Source organism: Belonocnema kinseyi, chromosome 4, assembly GCF_010883055.1.
Source record: "Belonocnema kinseyi isolate 2016_QV_RU_SX_M_011 chromosome 4, B_treatae_v1, whole genome shotgun sequence".
Taxonomy (NCBI): Eukaryota; Metazoa; Arthropoda; class Insecta; order Hymenoptera; family Cynipidae; genus Belonocnema; species Belonocnema kinseyi.
The window spans coordinates 27518314-27536469 of NC_046660.1; the positions used below are offsets into that span (position 1 = coordinate 27518314).

The 18156-nt window shown below is 29.9% G+C and overlaps 1 protein-coding gene across 2 annotated transcripts in view; it reads left to right on the forward strand.

Annotated features, from left to right (window-relative positions):
• LOC117171477 (acetylcholine receptor subunit alpha-like) overlaps positions 1-18156 on the forward strand; it is a 212531-nt gene that overhangs the window by 99797 nt on the left and 94578 nt on the right. For both annotated transcript variants that reach the window (XM_033358833.1, XM_033358834.1), the window contains one exon: positions 8493-8629. In XM_033358833.1, the coding sequence (XP_033214724.1) occupies positions 8493-8629 (137 nt within the window). The remainder of the gene's footprint in view (positions 1-8492; positions 8630-18156) is intronic.

Sequence of the window (18156 nt, forward strand, 5' to 3'; positions counted from 1 at the left end):
TCCAATCATTCCCCATTAATTCCTCAACTTTCTCTCACCTTATTTTCAATACTTTGCCTCCATGTATTTCCTCGGATTTTCTTTTTTTCTTCTTTGTTTATTATCTCTACATCCCCTTCTCTCAATCCTTATACTCTGTCTTCTATAATTTTCCCTACTTCCAGTTCCCTCATTTCCCCTTGCTTTTCATACTTTTCCCCTTATTTGCTACAGATCGTATACTTTCTCTTCTCTCATTCACCTTACTTCTTCTTTATTCATTTCCTTCACTTCGCCTCTTATTTCCTACAATTCTCCTACATTCTCTTTCCACGTTTCTTCATTTTCTTCACTTATTCTACCTCTCCTTTCAGTGTTTTTCTTAACCCCTCCCATTTTTTATGTACATCCGCTAACTTCTTCTACTACTCGCTTAGTTTCCCTTACTTCATTTATTTTATCTTTCTGTAATTCCACTGATATTCCCTTTTCCCCTCCTCTCGTTTCCCTTTATTCCTCTATATACATTTCTCCCTTACTTCTTCTAATTCTTATCCATACGTTTACCATCTCTTCCATTACTTTCGTAACATTCTCAACAAGTTACATTTCAAACTTTCCCCGCCTCTATTTCCTTCACTTTCCCTACTTTCTCTCCCCTAAATAACTCTACCATTCCTTACTCTCTCTCCCTTTATTTACCTTCAATTGCTGTATTTACACTCCCTTTATTTCTCCACACTTCTGCTACCTTTAAACTTATTTTTAAAATTAATTTTAAATTAAGTTTTTAAACCTTATTTTCTCACTTATTCTACCTTTCCTCCCCTCATTTCCCCTGCCAACGCTTTCCATCACTTTCTACAAACAATTGAAATCATAAGGATTTTGTTTGGAGATACGCAAATATAAAGAAATAAATTAAAATCAGATCTGGTTTAGAAGTCCCCTACTTAAGTTTTGTCTTTTTTATTGATTTTTAAAAATTTTATTTTCTCAAGTTCTTGGAAATGCAAGTATCAATATTGTATGCAATATAATTATCGCCTTTTAAATTACCATCAATGTATGTACATCAATTAATACAAATTTATTAAACTCATTTTTTATGAAAATAAAAATTTCACTTATCATAAAAAAATGTAAGGCAAGTAAGAAAAAATTATTACCTTTTTTAGAAATAACGAAAAGTAAATAAAAAATATTATTTTTATTTTTTTGCAGAGAATTGATCATGGACAGGAAAAATTACAGGAAATGTTAGATAATTATATTTTACAGGATTGGAATTTAAAAGTAGGTAGTCCAAAATAGAAAAGTGTGAAGTAGAAAATTATCTTTATTTCTTAAACGAAAATTTCTTTTCTAACCTTATATTTTAAAAGGATTAAAAATGAACTGCAAAATTTATGTAAACAATTGTTCGCTTTAATCTATTAATGATCTATATATTAATATTTGTTTTTGCCTGAAAGTTCATTTTTTTATTTAAATAGTTTACTAGTATGTTTTTGATTAAATATTTTATTATTTAGTTAAAAATTTAACAATATTGTAAAAAAGTTTTTGTTTTTGTAGAAAATTAATTTCTGTTTTGGTTTAAATGTCAACCTACCCTACGTTTTTCTTTGAGAATTCATATTTTTAACTTAAAAATTGAACTGCTTGGTTGAGAGTTAAACTGCTTCATTAAAAATGTATTTTTTGCTTAAAGATTCTTCACTTTAGTTGTGAATTCATCATTTCTGTAAAAATTTACATATTTTTTTTTTAATTTATTTTTGCAATTAAAAATTATTCTTGGTGGCAAAAGAATTAAACTATTTGTTATAAAATTTATGCAGCTTGTTGAAGATTCATCAGATTTTTTAAAAAGTGATCTTGTTGTTTGCAAATCTTTGTTATTTAAAAATATAACTTGATGTTTGAAAATTTGTCTATATAATTGAAAATGCGATATTTTGCTAGGAATATCATGAATTCTCTTGTGGAAATAAATTTTAGATTTTGTCTGGTCACAAGAAAAAAGCCCTTTCAACGATTAAAGTGAAGTGCTCAGAATAGCTGAAGTGCACAGAAAATAGCTTTTTGTCAAAACTTCTAATTATTTTTTTGTAATTCGTAATTATTAATATGTTATTCTGCTCCGCAATTTTTTTTAGATTTGGTTAAATACCTCGCAATCTTCTCTACTTAGAAAAGTGTTTAAATTTAGTTAAGGTTTGTTTTAACATCCTTTAAATATTCAATGAAGGTTATAATTAATTTACAAGAGATATGATAAACGTATTTTAACAGAGCCAGTAGACCACGAGAAACGTGATAAGAATGTATTTGTTTGAAATGAAGGAGCTGTAACAAAAGAGCATTCACAATCATTGAGAATGTGCCTGCGCAGTCAGCAGATTTTTTTCTTTAAAAATATCAAATTTGCTTATTTGAATATTTATGGAATGTTGAAATAACCTGAAAAATAAACTTGAATACTTTCCCTAACAGGGAGGAATTCTAACATTTATTTTTAATTTATTTCCAATTACAATATTATAATGAAAAAACACAAGTGTTTTCGTTTTTTTGCAAATGTTGATTTTCTTGTTTGAATTTTTAAGGGATGCTAAACTAAATCTTAAAATCAATTCAAACCTTTATTCTAATTGTTAACACTTTCCGCTCTTACTTTTTGGTAATTCGGTACACCAATAATTTAATAAAAAAATTTCCATTGATTTTGGCTTGAATTTTTTTGGGGATGTTAAGAAAAATCCCAAACGTCTGCCGAATCTAACCATTTATTAAAAAGAATAACATTTTAATAATTGACGAATTCAAACTAACAATGAAATGGGCTATGAAAATTGAAAAAGTGTCGCAATTTTTTGATTGGTTTAGATCACCCTGACGCTCAAGCCTCGCTCTGTTGATAGTTACGAAGTTGTAATATAAATTGAAAAAGGGCAGGAATTTTGTGGGTGCCCAATGCCAGTTTAAATAAAAACTGAGAAATATTCGTATTTTTTTGGGTAGCCTATGGCAGCCTAAATGAAAATTTAAGAAGTGCGAAAAATTGCCATGTGTTGTAGGACGGCCTGACTTGAAATTGAAAAAGAGCAATAAAATTTTTCAATTTTCTTAAATTTCTCCAATTCTTTCAATCCTTTTAAATGCCTATAAATCCTTTAATTTTTTTTAATGCTTCTGATTCTGCATTCTCCACTTCCCATAATTAAATTCTTCCTCTAACACTCACATCCCCACTACCCCGTCAAAACCTACCTTCATACCTAACGTATAATTGTAAAAATGGAGCCAATTTTCCTTTGGGCAATAGGGCGTCATAAATGAACATTGAAAAAGGGCTGTAAATTATTCTGTGACCTAGAGTTCTAAATAATAATTTGAAAAGGTTCGAATTTTTTGTGTTAACTATGTCTGTGTAACTTAGATAGCGATACATGTCATTTTCCCTATCTCCCATCCCCTTACATCACATACTTCCCATCACTTCACTTCCACTCTTGCCTCTCTTCGCACTTCTCGTCGCTTTTCCTAAAACCCCTTTCGAAACCTCCCTTCTCCTATTTACATCCCATTAGTCACCCTCACATCCCCACTATCTCTCATCTCACTTCCTCTACCTCCCATTTCGTTGCTGCACCTACTCCTCCTCATCTCACTTCTCCTACTTTCCTATTACCTCTCTTCTTCTCATTCTACATCCCGCACTTTCCCTACTTAAAACTCTTTTATTGACACTCACATCCCCACTACCCCTTTCCTAGCCTAAATCCCTACCTAAAATAAAATTAGAAACTTGTCGCCAATTTTTGGGCGTAATAGGGCGGCATAAATGAAAAGTAGAAAAGGACGATAAATTGTTGTGTGGCCTAGGGCTACAAATACAAATTTAAAAAGGTTGCCAATTTTTTTTGTAGCCTAGAGTGGCCTAAATAAAAATTGAGAAAGGGTGGCAAATTCTTGGATAGCCTAAACTAAAATTTAAAAAGAACATTTAAAGTTTGCGTTTAATAGCGTGGCATGAATACAAATTTAAAAGAGACGGCAAACTATTGTGTTGTCTAGTGCTTCCTGAATTAGAATTCAAAAAGTTCTACAATTTTTTTGGTTAATCTATGGCCACCTACAACCCTAAATCAAAATTTAAAAGGCGCGCAAATTATTTAATGGTCCAGGACGGCCTAAATGAAAATTGAAATAGTGTTCTAATTTTTTTGGTATTTTAGGAAGAATGGTGGTAATTTTTGGAAGGCCTGGGCATCTCAAATGAAAATAAAAAAAAGGACGAAATTTTTTTAGGGTGGCCTAGGGCGGCCTAACACAAAAATCCAGCACTGTCTTAGACTTTCTCTTTTTCCGGGTCGAGACTGATGGCCACGCCCATTTCATAGCTGCACAATGCGCCGCGCCGAGGTGCAGCCACCCTTTTCATAGGTTGACATTTGCGAGACGGAGAGTTAAATATCCTGACATTTTCCCGCAGGCCTCACGCCACCCCTAAAGGAAATCTCTGTCGGCTAATTGCAGTTCGATCACGGGACGCTCCGCTTAACCGCAGCGATTACCGCATTTCAATTTCAGCGACAACACAATCATTGTTTATTATTCTCTCTCTCTCTCTCTCTCTCTCTCTCTCTCTTACTCTGCCTGGAAAAATTCAACACAATTCCATTACTAAACAAAATATTTAATCAGGATTTTTTTAATGCAATATTCTTTTATGTAATGTAGATAATTTACAGATTCTTCTTCATTATGATGTGAGGTTTCCTCGGTTTTTAAAATTCGTAATGAAATTTGCATAAAGAAAATTATTATATGAGGGATTTTCTGATAAAAATTTGAGTGATTTTTTTTTAATATGCAAAGCACTCAAAAAGTTCAGAGGAAAAGTTGTTTTACTTGAAACTTCCCAAAAAAATTTTTTCCATTTTTAAAAACTTTTTATCATTTTTTGATTGTTTTCAAAAATGTAAGTTTTTAAAAAAACACAAGTCTTCCTTTTTAACCGCTCAAAAACGTGCGAAAATGTATTAGTTCATAACAGATTAAAACAATATTATTGATATTTTAATTTATTTTTGAAAAAATTTGAATTTGAATTTTTCATTCACGCCTAAACTATATGTGAGGTCTTGTTTTCATGTTCATTCGCAAGGAGAGCAAAAACTTATTTTTCAAAATTGCCAAAAATATATCTTTTTAAGTTTAAAAAATAAAGAAAACAAATTCCAATAAGTGTTTTATAATTTTTATGATTATTGTAGATCATTCTAAATGCTTTTTAATTCCCTTGCATTCTTTAAATTTCTTCAAATCTTTTCAGTTAAATTCTTTCTAATTCTTTAAATTCTATTCGATTTTCTTAAATGTTTCGAATTCTCTAAAATTCTTTGAATGCCCTGAATTCTTTAAAATTCTGTGTATTTTTTCTTGATTAAATTTCTTCAATCCATGTTAAATTATCCTTTATTTCAATCAGTTTTCTTGAAGATCTTAAATTTATTAAATGTCTTAAATTATTGGAATTCATTATCCTGAATTATTGTTAAATCTATAATGCCTTGAGATTTTTTAATTCTTTATTTTTTTCAATTCTTTCGAATTCCTTGGATTCTTATGAATTCTCTCAAGTGCTTTAAATCCTATCAGCTTTTATTATCTGGAATTAATTAAAATGCATATAATTCTCTCAAACACTTTTTAAGTGTTTAAATCTTTTAAATTTTGTTTGAATTTTTTGAAAATCATGAATTCATTAAATTCTTAACAATTCCTTTAATTCTCTTGAGCTTTCTTGCATGGTTTGCATTTTTTCAAATTCTATCATCTGACATTAATTATAATTCCTTTAATTTTCTTCAATCAGTTTGAAATCTAGTGAAGTCTCTTAATTTTTTAAAATTCCTTATAGTTCCTTAAATTCTCTTAAATTTCTCTTCGATGCTTTGTGTTCTTTTTAATTCCATCATCTAGAATTCCTTAAAATTCCTTTAATTTTCTTAATTTTTGTAATACGTCAAATTCCTTTAATTTTTTTAAATTTTGTCATCTGCAATTTCTAAAATTCCTCAGATTCTCTTCAATGCTCTGAATTAATTTTAATTTCATCGTGTGTAATTGCTTAAAAATCCTCAAATTCTCTGGAATTTTTTTTTTAATTCTTGTAACAGCTTGAATTGTTTTAAATTCTATCACCTGGAATTTCTAAAAATTTCATTAATTCTCCTAAGTTCTTTTTAATTCTTAGAATGTCTTAAATTCTTTTTAACACTTTTAATTGTATGGGTTCTCTTTAATTTTTAACTGCGTTTAATTTTTGGATTTCTCTCAAATAGCTTGCATTCCTTGATTTTTTTAATGCATTTAAATTTTGGAGTCCTCTTAAATTCTCTGAGATTCCTTGAACATGTATTTTTACAATATAATAAAAAAAGTGAAAAAACATTCTGTTAATCTCGAAAAATTTCGTAGTTAATAATATGAAAATGTTAATTAAAAAAAAATTAGTCATTATTTTAACGATTTCTTCCGCGTATCCGAATTCTAGCAGAACGTGTAGTTTTTTGTAGATCTTTTTTTTTATCAACTTTTACTAACTGCAAAAATTGTATTAAAAAATATTTCTCCTAAGAAATTCTTAAAAATGTTTGTGAGAATCTGATTTTTACTCAATTCTACGAGCGATTGCAAATATTTACAAAAAATTATAATTATCTTCTTGTTTATTTTGTTGTAATTTATTAAATTTTTAAAAATACCAAATGCACAAAACTTATTCAAATAATGGAAGAAATGTCTAATTTCGTGTAATTTATTGTTTTTATTTTTATTTTTTTGTAAAAATGTTTGTCTTTTTCTGTACTTGCTTGCAAGAAATTCTCCTTATAGAGTGAACGAAAAATTTAAAATTAGATTTGAAACCCATACAATTTTGTGAAGTTTTGAAAACCGAACCAATCCTACCTAAATTGGGTTTTCAAGGAATTCATGACTGGTGCAATAAAATCTTAAAAATTATTGAATTTAAGACATCATACAAAGTTAAGAAATAGCTTTATTATTTAAAACAATTTCATTTTTTAAATGAAATATAAAATTTCTCTTCGGCCGGCTTATTCATTGAGTTGAACTACTTACGGATGTTTGGTAGTTATCTGAAGTTTAAAAATGAGTATTATTGAAAATGATTGATAAAATCGGGGAAAATATAGTTTTAATATTTTCAATAAAGTAAATTTTGTTAGTAAAAATAAAATAACAATATTATAGTTTCTGAATAAAAATCTTCAAAAAACATCGTACAACATTAAGATTATATAAAAATAGCAATTTAAAGAGAAAAAAACATACAAATTTAAATAAATGATGTTAAGTAAACCATTTCAAACTGAAATGTTTTTTTTTATAATTCGCCGTCAATTCTCTTTCAAAATAACAAACATCACACAGTCCCACAAAAAAATATTTTTCCGCGTCTAGGGGTCAGACCATGTTTTCTATATATTTGTTCGGTCGCTGCTTCCGAATCTGAGGTTCAAAAAACCCAGCACGTCAGGGTTCTGACATAACCTCAAAAACCCTCATAAATTTTTTTCCGAGTCCGGGGGTGAGACCATGTTTATTATATATTTTTTGGTAGCTGATTCCGAATCCGAGGTTCAAAAAATAGAGCGTGTCAGGGTTCTGACATGACCTCGAAAAACCTAATCAATGTTTTTTCGAATCTAAGGATGAGACCATTTCTATTATATTTTTTTTGCGGTCGCTGATTCCGACTTCGAGGATCAAAAAATCCAGCACGTCAGAATTCTGACATAACCTCGAAACCCCTAATAAATGTTTTTTTCGAGTCTAGGGGTGAGACCGTGTTTTTTTTTTGTGGTCGCTGATTCCGACTCTGAGAATACAAAAAATTCAGCACGCCAGGGTTCTGACATAACTTCAAAAAGTCTTATAATTTTTTTTAGTCCGGGGGTCAGACCATGTTTATCACATGTTTTTGGGGTCACCGCAAAGAGGTGGCCTGTATGCAGACACACGTAAGTCGAATGAACAAATTTCGCGCGTTTCTTTGGAAATCAAAACCCTGACGTGCTGGAGTTTTGAGACTACTTATTCGGATTTAGTGTCCGCAAAAACATATAGTAAACATGATCTGACCCCTGGGCTCAGAAAAAAAAACTTTTATCAAGTTTTTTGAGGTTATGTGAGAACCCTGACGTGCTGGGTTTTTTGGAGTTCAGATTCGGATGCGGCGACCCAAAAATATATAATAAACATGGTTTAACCCCGGACTCGAAAAAAAAACGCTTATGAGGTTTCTTGAGGTTATGTCAGAACCCTGACGTGCTAGGCTTTTTTGGACCTCAGATTCGGTTTCAGCTACCCCAAAAACATTTTTTTTAATAATTGGGACAAGGGTGACATAAAAATTAATTCAGATACACTTGAAAATAAATCGACTTGAAAATAAAAAGTAAATTTTTTTCCAGGTCACACTCTCCATTTCTATTCTCATTAGTCTTCACGTGTTCTTCCTCCTCGTCGTCGAGATCATCCCTCCAACGTCATTGGTGGTACCCCTTCTTGGAAAATATCTAATTTTTGCCATGATCCTCGTTTCCATAAGGTAAGACGAATCAGAAAATTTATCAAATTTTTCCTTTTTTTTTTGTTAAATACGGATTTTGATTTCGTACAAAGTAAGGTCCTTCCTCTATAGAAGTCGTTGAAGCGTTGAAAGAAATTCAACAAGAAAAGGATCACCGGATCAGCAGTACCTCTTTTCACAGAGCACAAAGAACTCTCCAAACACTTGATTGATATTTACGATAGATACGCTATTGACGGTATATGCGATTTACGATCAAAAAATTACAAAAGATATTTTAAAAGGATAGCTTTCTTAAAATAATACAAGAAGTTTTAACCGAAAAAGGCAAAAGTAAAACAAAATTTCAACGTAATAGTTCAATTTTCCACAAGGAAGATTAACATTTTGCCTAAGAAGAAGAACTTCCATCAAAATACATTTCTTTAATTAAATACGAAATAATTAAATTTTCTTTTCATAAAAACAATTTTCAACAAATAAAACAACAAATTTTCGAGAAAAGATATGGAATTTTTATCTTCGAAATGAAAGTTTCATACCAGAGATATTTGAATTTTCCACGAGGAGATTAAATTTCCACCAAAAAAACCATTTTTCAACAAAATACATGAACTTTCTACCAAGTTGTTTAATTTTTAACCAAATTGAAATTTATAACAAAAAAAACGAATTTGTAAGCAAGAAAATTAAGTCTCTACCAAAAAAAAACAAATTCTTCACAAAATGCATTAATTATCAACAAAATAGGTAAATTTTTAATACAGAAATGAATTTTTAACTAAAGTGATGAACCTTTAACAAAAAAATTAATTTTTCAACTGAATAGTCTAATTTTTAATAAAAATAAATAAAATAGACAAAAAGATTCATGTTTAACTAGAGATGACATAATTGTATTTCCAATTTAAAAAATTTATTTTAAACAGTTAAAAAATACAAATTTTTATCAAAATACATACATTTTCAGCCAAATAGATTAATTGTGTACTAAAAAATAAACATTTTTCACTAAAAATACAATAATTAAATTTTTAGTTCGAAAATATAATCTTCAACCAAATAAAATGAGTTTTGAAACAAATAGTTCAATTTTTAACTAAGCGGATTAATGGCTACCCAAAGAAATTTAATTTCGACCTAAAACCGGAAATTTTTAACAAAATGCATGAATTATCAACAAAATAGTTAGATTGATATCTTACAAGAACAACAACATTTAAGTGAAATACCTAGATTTTTAAGTAAATAGTTTCATTTATTCATATGAAATAGATCAATTTCAAACTAGGCATAGATTAGTCAAATTTGTAACCAATCAAATAAATTTTCAACTAAAATTATGAATCATTAAACAACATACATTTAATATTGAACCAAACAATTAAATTTTGAACCAACTATTGGAACTTTTAGCGCAAAATGTGATTTTTTACAAAAAATGAAATATTTAAATTTTCAGTGAAAAAAATCATTTTCAATCGAAAAATTAAAATTTCTACAAAATAACTGAATTTTCAATTTAAAACATGAATTGGTCACCAAAAAGATTAATTTTTTATCACAAAAGACGCACTGGCTATTTAAATTTCTATAAAAAAGCCTAACGTAATTTTGTAGATGTGCCCTTATTTCATTTTGTTTTCTAACGAAAATAGTACAAATTGCGTTTTCGCACAAAGAAAAGTCCTTCCTCTATAGAATTCGATGAAGCGTTGAAAGAAATTGAACAAGAAAAGTAACGCCGCACCGGATCGGCAGTACCTCTTTTCTCAGAGTACAAAGAACCCTTCAAACACTTGATTGATATTTACGATAGAGGTTTACGGAGTGTTGTGAAACGATATCTCACTCGTTCCTAAAGAATCAATCAAATTTTTTATTGATTCTCTTTTTTCGGAAATTTGATACTGCTTCTCGCTTTACGAAATACAAAAGGCTTTCTTTCTATCAACAACATTACAATTTTAATGACATCAATAGTATTTAAATATAAGTCAAAGGGCTTTCTTATACCATTGTGTCGTTAAATCACCCCCTCCAGTATTTTCCCTGCCCTATCCCCCTGTCGTCAACTTCACCTCTCTATTGATAAATGCTCTCCTCTCACTCTCCCACCCTTCACGCACTTCCCTCCACCACTTTCTTCTCCTAACTAACCATACAAATCATCCCCCCTTCCTACCTGACTTACCTTTCCTACTTCACTACCCCTCACTTGCCTTCCTAACTCTTCATCTTTCTTATCCACCCTCGCTTCCAGTAATTTCTCTTTGTCTACATCTCTTCCTCGTACTTCCACTCACACCACTTCCTCTCATTCTTCTCATTTGTCCTTCCTAAAATTACCTACTTTCTTCTACTCCGTCATTTTCTCTACTACTTCTTCCCACCGCACCTCTAACTTCCCTTTTCTACTTCACCAACCCTCACTTTCCCTCTGAACCCCTATTCACCCTACTTGTCTTCTGACCCTCTCCTGACTTCCCCACTCTTCACCTTCCTCCATCACCCTCGCTTACCGTAAATCTTCTTACTTCACATTTCTTTACCGTACTTGCTCTCTCACCACTTCTCTTTATTCTTCTCTTTTGCCCTTCTCGCAATTCCCTACTTTCTCCCACCACCTCATTTTCCCTACTTCTCCTCCCCTCGACGCTTCTGACTTTGGACATGTTTTTTTTTACAGTTTTGGACACTTAATAAGAATATAAAATTGGAAAACATTTAAAAAATTTCTGCTGAATACAGGAATTCTTTTTTGAATAAGAAAAAATAGTTTCAGTCACTAACTAGTAAGTCAAGTTCGATTGGGCTAAACTATTCCACATGTTAATATTCAAAGAATTCACGGAATTACTTTAATTCCGTAAAATACTTGAATTCCATGAATACTTTTAATTCCATGAATTCCATGGAATTCACTAATTCCACGAATTCAATTAATTTCTCTAATTTCGTAAATTCCATGAATTTCACGATTTCCTTTAATTCCATGAATTCCTTAAATTCCACTTTTTTCTTAAATTCTGTAAATTTCATGAATAACATCAACACAATAAATTCCGTGAATTCCCTATATTCTGTGCATTCCTTCAATTCTATTTATTCCATTAATACCAAGAATTCCCTGAACACAACAAATTCCTTGAATGCCATTAATTCTACGATTCCTATTAATTCCACGAATTTCACGATTTCTCTGGATTCCTCGAAAGCCACGAGTTTTTTTAATTTGGTGAATTCCTTGTATCCGCAGATTCCGTGAATTTCTTTAATTCCATGAATTCCACGAATTTCACGATTTCCCAAAATTCCTTGAATTCCACGAGTTCCTTGAATTTCGTAAATTCCATGAAATCAGCGACTACCTTTAATTAATTGAATTCCATGAATTCCTTAGATTCCATAAATTCCTCTTATTCCGTGAATTCCGCGAATGTGATGAGATCCATGAAAACCTTGAATTCCACGATTTCTACAACTTTCACGAGTTCTCTGAATTACTTTAATTGTATGAATTCTAGTAATTCCTTGAATTCCACGATTTTCATAAATTCCTCGAATTCCATGAATTGCACAAATTCCGTGAACTCCAGAAAATCCTGGAATTGTACGATTTTTCTGGACATGTTGAATTTCATGAGTTCCTTTAATTCAATGCATTACTTAAAATCCATCAAATTCTCGAATGCCACTAATTCTACGATTTCTATGAATTCCACGAATTTCACGATTTCCCTGGATTCCTCGAATTCCACGAGTTTTTTTAAATTGGTGAGCTCTTTGGATCCGTAGATTCCGTGAATTTTTTTAATTCCATAAATTCCATGAATTAAAAAAAATTCTTAAATTCCACAAATTTCATGAATTTCAGGAATTCCACGATTTCCCTAAATTCCTTGAATTCCCCGAGTTTCTTGAATTCCGTGAATTCCATGAAATCAGCGGCTTCCTTTAATTTAATGAATTCCTTAAATTCCATAAATTCCTCTTATTTCGTGAATTCCGCGAATGTGATGAAATCCATAAAAACCTTCAATTCCATGATTTCCACAAATTTCTCGATTTCTCTGAATTCCTTTAATTGTATTAATTCTAGTAATTCCTTGAATTCCACGAATTTCACGATTTTCATAAATTCCTCCAATTCCATGAATTCCACGAATTCGATGAATTTAACTATTTTTATAAATTCCTCTAATTCTATGAATTGCAGAAATTCCATAAATTCCACGAAATCCTTTAATTCCACGATTTCCCTGAATGCATTACTCTAATTTCATGAATTCCTTTGATTGCACGAATTCCAGGAATTCCAGGAATTTCACGCCATATAAAACTTATTTTCGCGATTGTGAATTCTCTTTTGCTACAGCTCCTTCGGCATTGATGAACCCATTCTCATAACGCGTCTCATGACAATATGAATATCAAAAACGAATTTTCAACTCTAATTTAGGAAAATAATTTCTTCATCAAACATTCTATAGTACCTTGTATCTTTTTTACATTCTCATCCTAATGAGAAGGTATTGGTTTTATGTAAAATTTCACTTTGTCGGTTTTCATTAAATCTTTACGTTTTGAGACACAGTGATTCAGAAAAAACTATTTTTACGAAGGTGTTTGTCTGTCTGTAGCCTGTAGTCTGTATTCTGTAGGCACGATAACTTTCGAAAAATTGATCAGATTGGTTTCTGCTTTGGCACACTTTTTTAAGGCATAAAAATAAAGAACAAGTTCGTAAACCAGCTATTTTGGATCAAAATTCAAAAAGTGAGCGCGGTTTCAAAATTTTGGAAACAACATTTTTTCAAGATTTCAAAATTCTATGTACGTTCTATAAAAAAAATAATTAACAACAAGTTTGTAGATCTTATTTTGATGAACAATTTTTTTAAATTTTTTTCGTATATTGCATAGTTTGACTTTAAAATTGAATTTTTTATTTTCAAAAACAATGTCCACGAATAAAATGAAAACCGACAGTCTAATTTTACATAATACTAATTCTGTTTACTGAGGATGATGACGAAAAGAGCTAATTAATTTGTGGATAACTCAAAAAATTAATTTTGTATATAATAGACAAATTTTTATTCAAATAAATAAATTTTAACTAAAATGGTGAATAATCACATAAAACCATTCATTTTTCACAAAATTATTGAATCTGCAAACGAAAAAATATTCTTAATTATTAAAGTTAATCTTTTACCAAAAAGAAGAGTTTTTTCAATTTTCAAATAAATGGTTCACCTGATAAAAATTAAAAAGAAGAATTCACTTATTCAGCTAGAATTAATCAACCAATTTTCGAATAATTTTGAAAATTTTTGAAAGCTTTATAAAATTTTGCGTCATAATTAAAACCTTGTTTTTTATTTTAAAAAATTGGAGTGAGCTTCTGTCACTAATAGAAAAAAGTTGAATGTGTCAGGTTTAGGAAAACTGAACTTTTAATTTTTAGGCGCCTGCCTATTCATCAAGACCTTTTATTATTATGGTAATTAATGAAATTACATATCTCAGCTTTTAATGAGACAAAGGAAGAGAAGATAGTTTCACACTTTCACAGGCTTTGTTACCCCAGAGACTTGAGAAATTTGAATAGTGAATTGCACTCAAGTTAGTTGCTTTCTTCCCTGGTTGAAGCCTTTGTTCAAATTAGTCGTTCTCTCTTCGCGTTTTTCTACGATCCTCAAATTTAATATATATCGATGAATTTCCAACTTCTGTAAAGAAGTATAAAAGAACTCAGGGACAAAAAAAATTAATTTGTTTAAATAACTTTTTTATAACAAAATAAAATTTAGTTGTCTCAAGCAAAGCCTCACAGAAATCTTTAACTAACAAAGATTACTTTTTAACTAAATTTGATTTATTTTTAACAAAATAGATCAACCTTTACACAAATAGTTCAATATTAAAATAAAAACATAAGCATTCAACCAAAAAATTTGATTTTCTAATAAAAAATACGAGTTCTCAACCAAATATATTTTGCTTTTCAATCAGGCTAAATTCTTAGTCAAGAAATTAATTTTCGACCACAACAATAAGTTTGTATTGAAATAGTTAAATTCTGAACCGCAGAGATGAATTTTTAACTAAAATGATAAATCTTTTAACAAATACAAAAACTTATTTTTTACAGCATTGTTTCATTTTCTGCACTGTAGATTAATTTTTTCTCAAAAAGATTAATTATCACCAACAAAATTAATAATTGATGTTTCATCTAAAAAAGTTTTAATATTAAATAAAAAACAGTTGAATATAACCAACTAAAATACAAATTTTTAAGAAAATGGTTGAACCGCTAACCAAAAAGATGATTAAAAAAAAAATATATGTTTAACCAAAAAATGTATTTGCTTTCCGATTAAATATGTAAAGTAAATTATTTTTAACCAAAAAGATGAATTTTCAACCGAATATATCAATTTTCTACCAAACAAATGAATTTTCAACAAAAAAATATAATACTCTGTTACCACGACTGATTTTATACCAAAAACCAACACATTTTTAACAATATAAAATAGTTCAATTTTCAACTATAGAAATGATTTTTTACCAAAATATTTGCATTTTTAAACAAAAAGGACAAATTTTTAATGAAAAATGATCATTTTTGACATGAGAAGTAAATTTTTAATCACGTTATTTAATTTCTTACAAATATGATTTATTTGTTAACAAATAGTTTGGAAAAATAATTTTAAACTAAAAAAAATCATGTTCAACAATATAGTTTATTTTTCATCAATAAATAAATTGCATATTAAAATAGTTGTATTAAACCCAAAAAGATAAATTTTCAACAAAAGAACGGAATTTTAAACAAACAAAAAATTACTTCTTAACAAAATTTTTTAATTTTCAAAAATATTTTTTATTGAGAAGAAAAATTTTAAGCTGTAGATGAATTTTCTACCAAAATAGTTAAATTACACAAAAGACAAAATTTCAACAAAATAGTGGAATTTTGAACAATAAAAAAAAATTACTTGAAACAAAAATTATTTTATGCACATTTTCCACTTTTCTAATTGAATTTTCAACAAAACTCATAAATTTTCATTAATCAAGGTTAATTTTCTACCAATAAAGACGAATTTTCACCAGAATACATACATTTTCAAAAAAAAAAGATCAATTTTAAGGAAACGAAAAAAAACTTTTCAACAAAAGATAAATTATCTATTAGAGTAGTTGAATTAAACCCAAAAAGGCAAATTTTGAGCAAAACAGTGGAATTTTGAACAAAACATTATTAATCAACCAAATTTTTTAATTTCTTACAAATTACTCATTAAATAGTTACATTTTCAACAATAAATGAATTGTCCAACAAAATATTCGAATTAGACCCAAAAGGACAAATTTTCAATAAAACACATGTATTTTTATCATCTACAGAAAAATTTGTTAGTTACATTTTCAGTTTAAAAAAAAATCTTAATTATTGAAAAGAATACAAAAATAATTTTCAATAAAATAGGTAGATTTTAACCAAACAAATCAATTTATAAATAAAATTATGAATCTTTAATTAAAAATAAAACATTAATTTTCAAGAAGGTACATGAATTTTAAACTACAAAAATCAATTTCCAAGTAAAGATAAAATACCTACATTTTCAGATAAAAAATTAATTTTCAGCAAACAAAAATTCAATCTAATTTTTAAAAACTATTTGAATTACCGATTTTTATTATTAAGAATGATCTGTATTAGCCTGAATACAAGTTAATTACTTGAAATACATAAGTTACTTTAAATTAGTGTAGTTATAAGTGGATTGTTCCATGTTAGAAGTAGTTTGCTTTATGTTAAAAGTGGATTGATCCGTATTACAAGTAGATTTATCCGTGTTACACGTGGATTTATCCGTGTTACAAGTGGATTGATCCGTGTTGCAAGTGGATTTATCCGTATTACAAGTGGAATGACCCGTGTTACAAGTGGATTGATCCGCATTACAAGTGTTTTGATCCGTGTTACAAGTGGATTGATCCGTCTTACAAGTGGATTGATCCGTGTTACAAGTAGATTGGATTCTTGTTACGAGTGAATTTCTCCGTCTGAAAAGTGGATTGATCGTATTAAAACTGGATTACTCCGTTTACAAGTGTATTGGTCCGTGTTACAAGTGGTTAGATTATTGTTACAAGTGGATTTCTCCGTCTTACAAGTGGATTGATCCGTTCTCAAGTAGTTGGCTTCGTGTTAAACTAGAATACTCCATGTTACAAGTGGATTGATCCACGTACAAGTGGTTGGATTCTGGTTATAAGTAGATTGCTCCATATGACTACCCCGAAAAACAACTGGATTACTTGGAGTTACAATTGAAATGCCCTGAATTAAAAGTAGATTACTCCTAAAGACTGGCTTTATCGTCGATAAAAAGTGGATCATGCCGAATTACAACTGAATTACTTCAGATTTGAACTGTATCACAAACGGATTGCTCCGTGTTACAAGTGATTGGATTCTTGTTACAAGTGGATTTCTTCGTCTTACAAGTAGATTGATTCGTATTAAAAATGTTTAGCTACATGTTGCAAGTGGATTGCTCCATCTTACAAGTAGATGAATTCGTCTGACAAGTGGTTGGCTTTGTGTTACAACTGGATCACTCCGTCTTACAAATGGATTGATCTTTGTTACAGGTGATAGGATTTTTGTTAAAAATGGTGTTTCCATCTTAAAAGTGGATTGCTTGGAGTTACAAGTAAATTATTCCAGATTAAAAATAAATTACTTCGAGAAACTGGCAGTAATCCAGATTACAATTGAACTACCCGAGGAGAACAACTGGATCACTGGGAGTTACAATTGAAATACCCTGGATTACAAGTAGATTACTCCTAAAGACTGGCATTATCGTCGAGAAGGAGTGGATCATGCCGGATCACAACTGAATTACTTCAGATTTAAAATGTATCACCAACGGATTGCTTCGTCTTACAAGTGGATTGCTACGTGTTAAAAGTGGATTATTCTGAATTACACTCGTTTGCTCTTTTTCCGAGTCTGAATAACCGAACGGTTGAGCGGCTTTTAAAATTTTTTAAAGCTTAACAATAATGATAATGGAAAAAATAATTCTAGATAATAAGTTTCAGGGCTGTGTCTAGGCGTCCAGACTTCTGGACGAATAAACACATAAATAAGGGGGGGGGGAGCTGGAAAATGGGTTAAAGATGTGATTAATCACTCCTCCGTGACAAATTGCTATAATGTATTTTTGTGAAAGATGGACCTGGGAAAGGTGTCCGAGATGTGATCAATCACTCTTTTGTAATCAGTTGCTGAAACTATTTTTTAAAAGGGGCATCTGGAAAAGGGGTTTGAAATGCGACCAATCACTGTTCTGTGACCAGTTGCTAAAACGTTTTTTTATAAGGGGGGGGAGCTGTAAAAGGGGTTAAAGATGTGATTAATCACTCCTCCGTGACCAATTGCTATAATGTATTTTTTTGAAAGATGGACCTGGGAAAGGTGTCCGAGATGTGATCAATCACTCTTT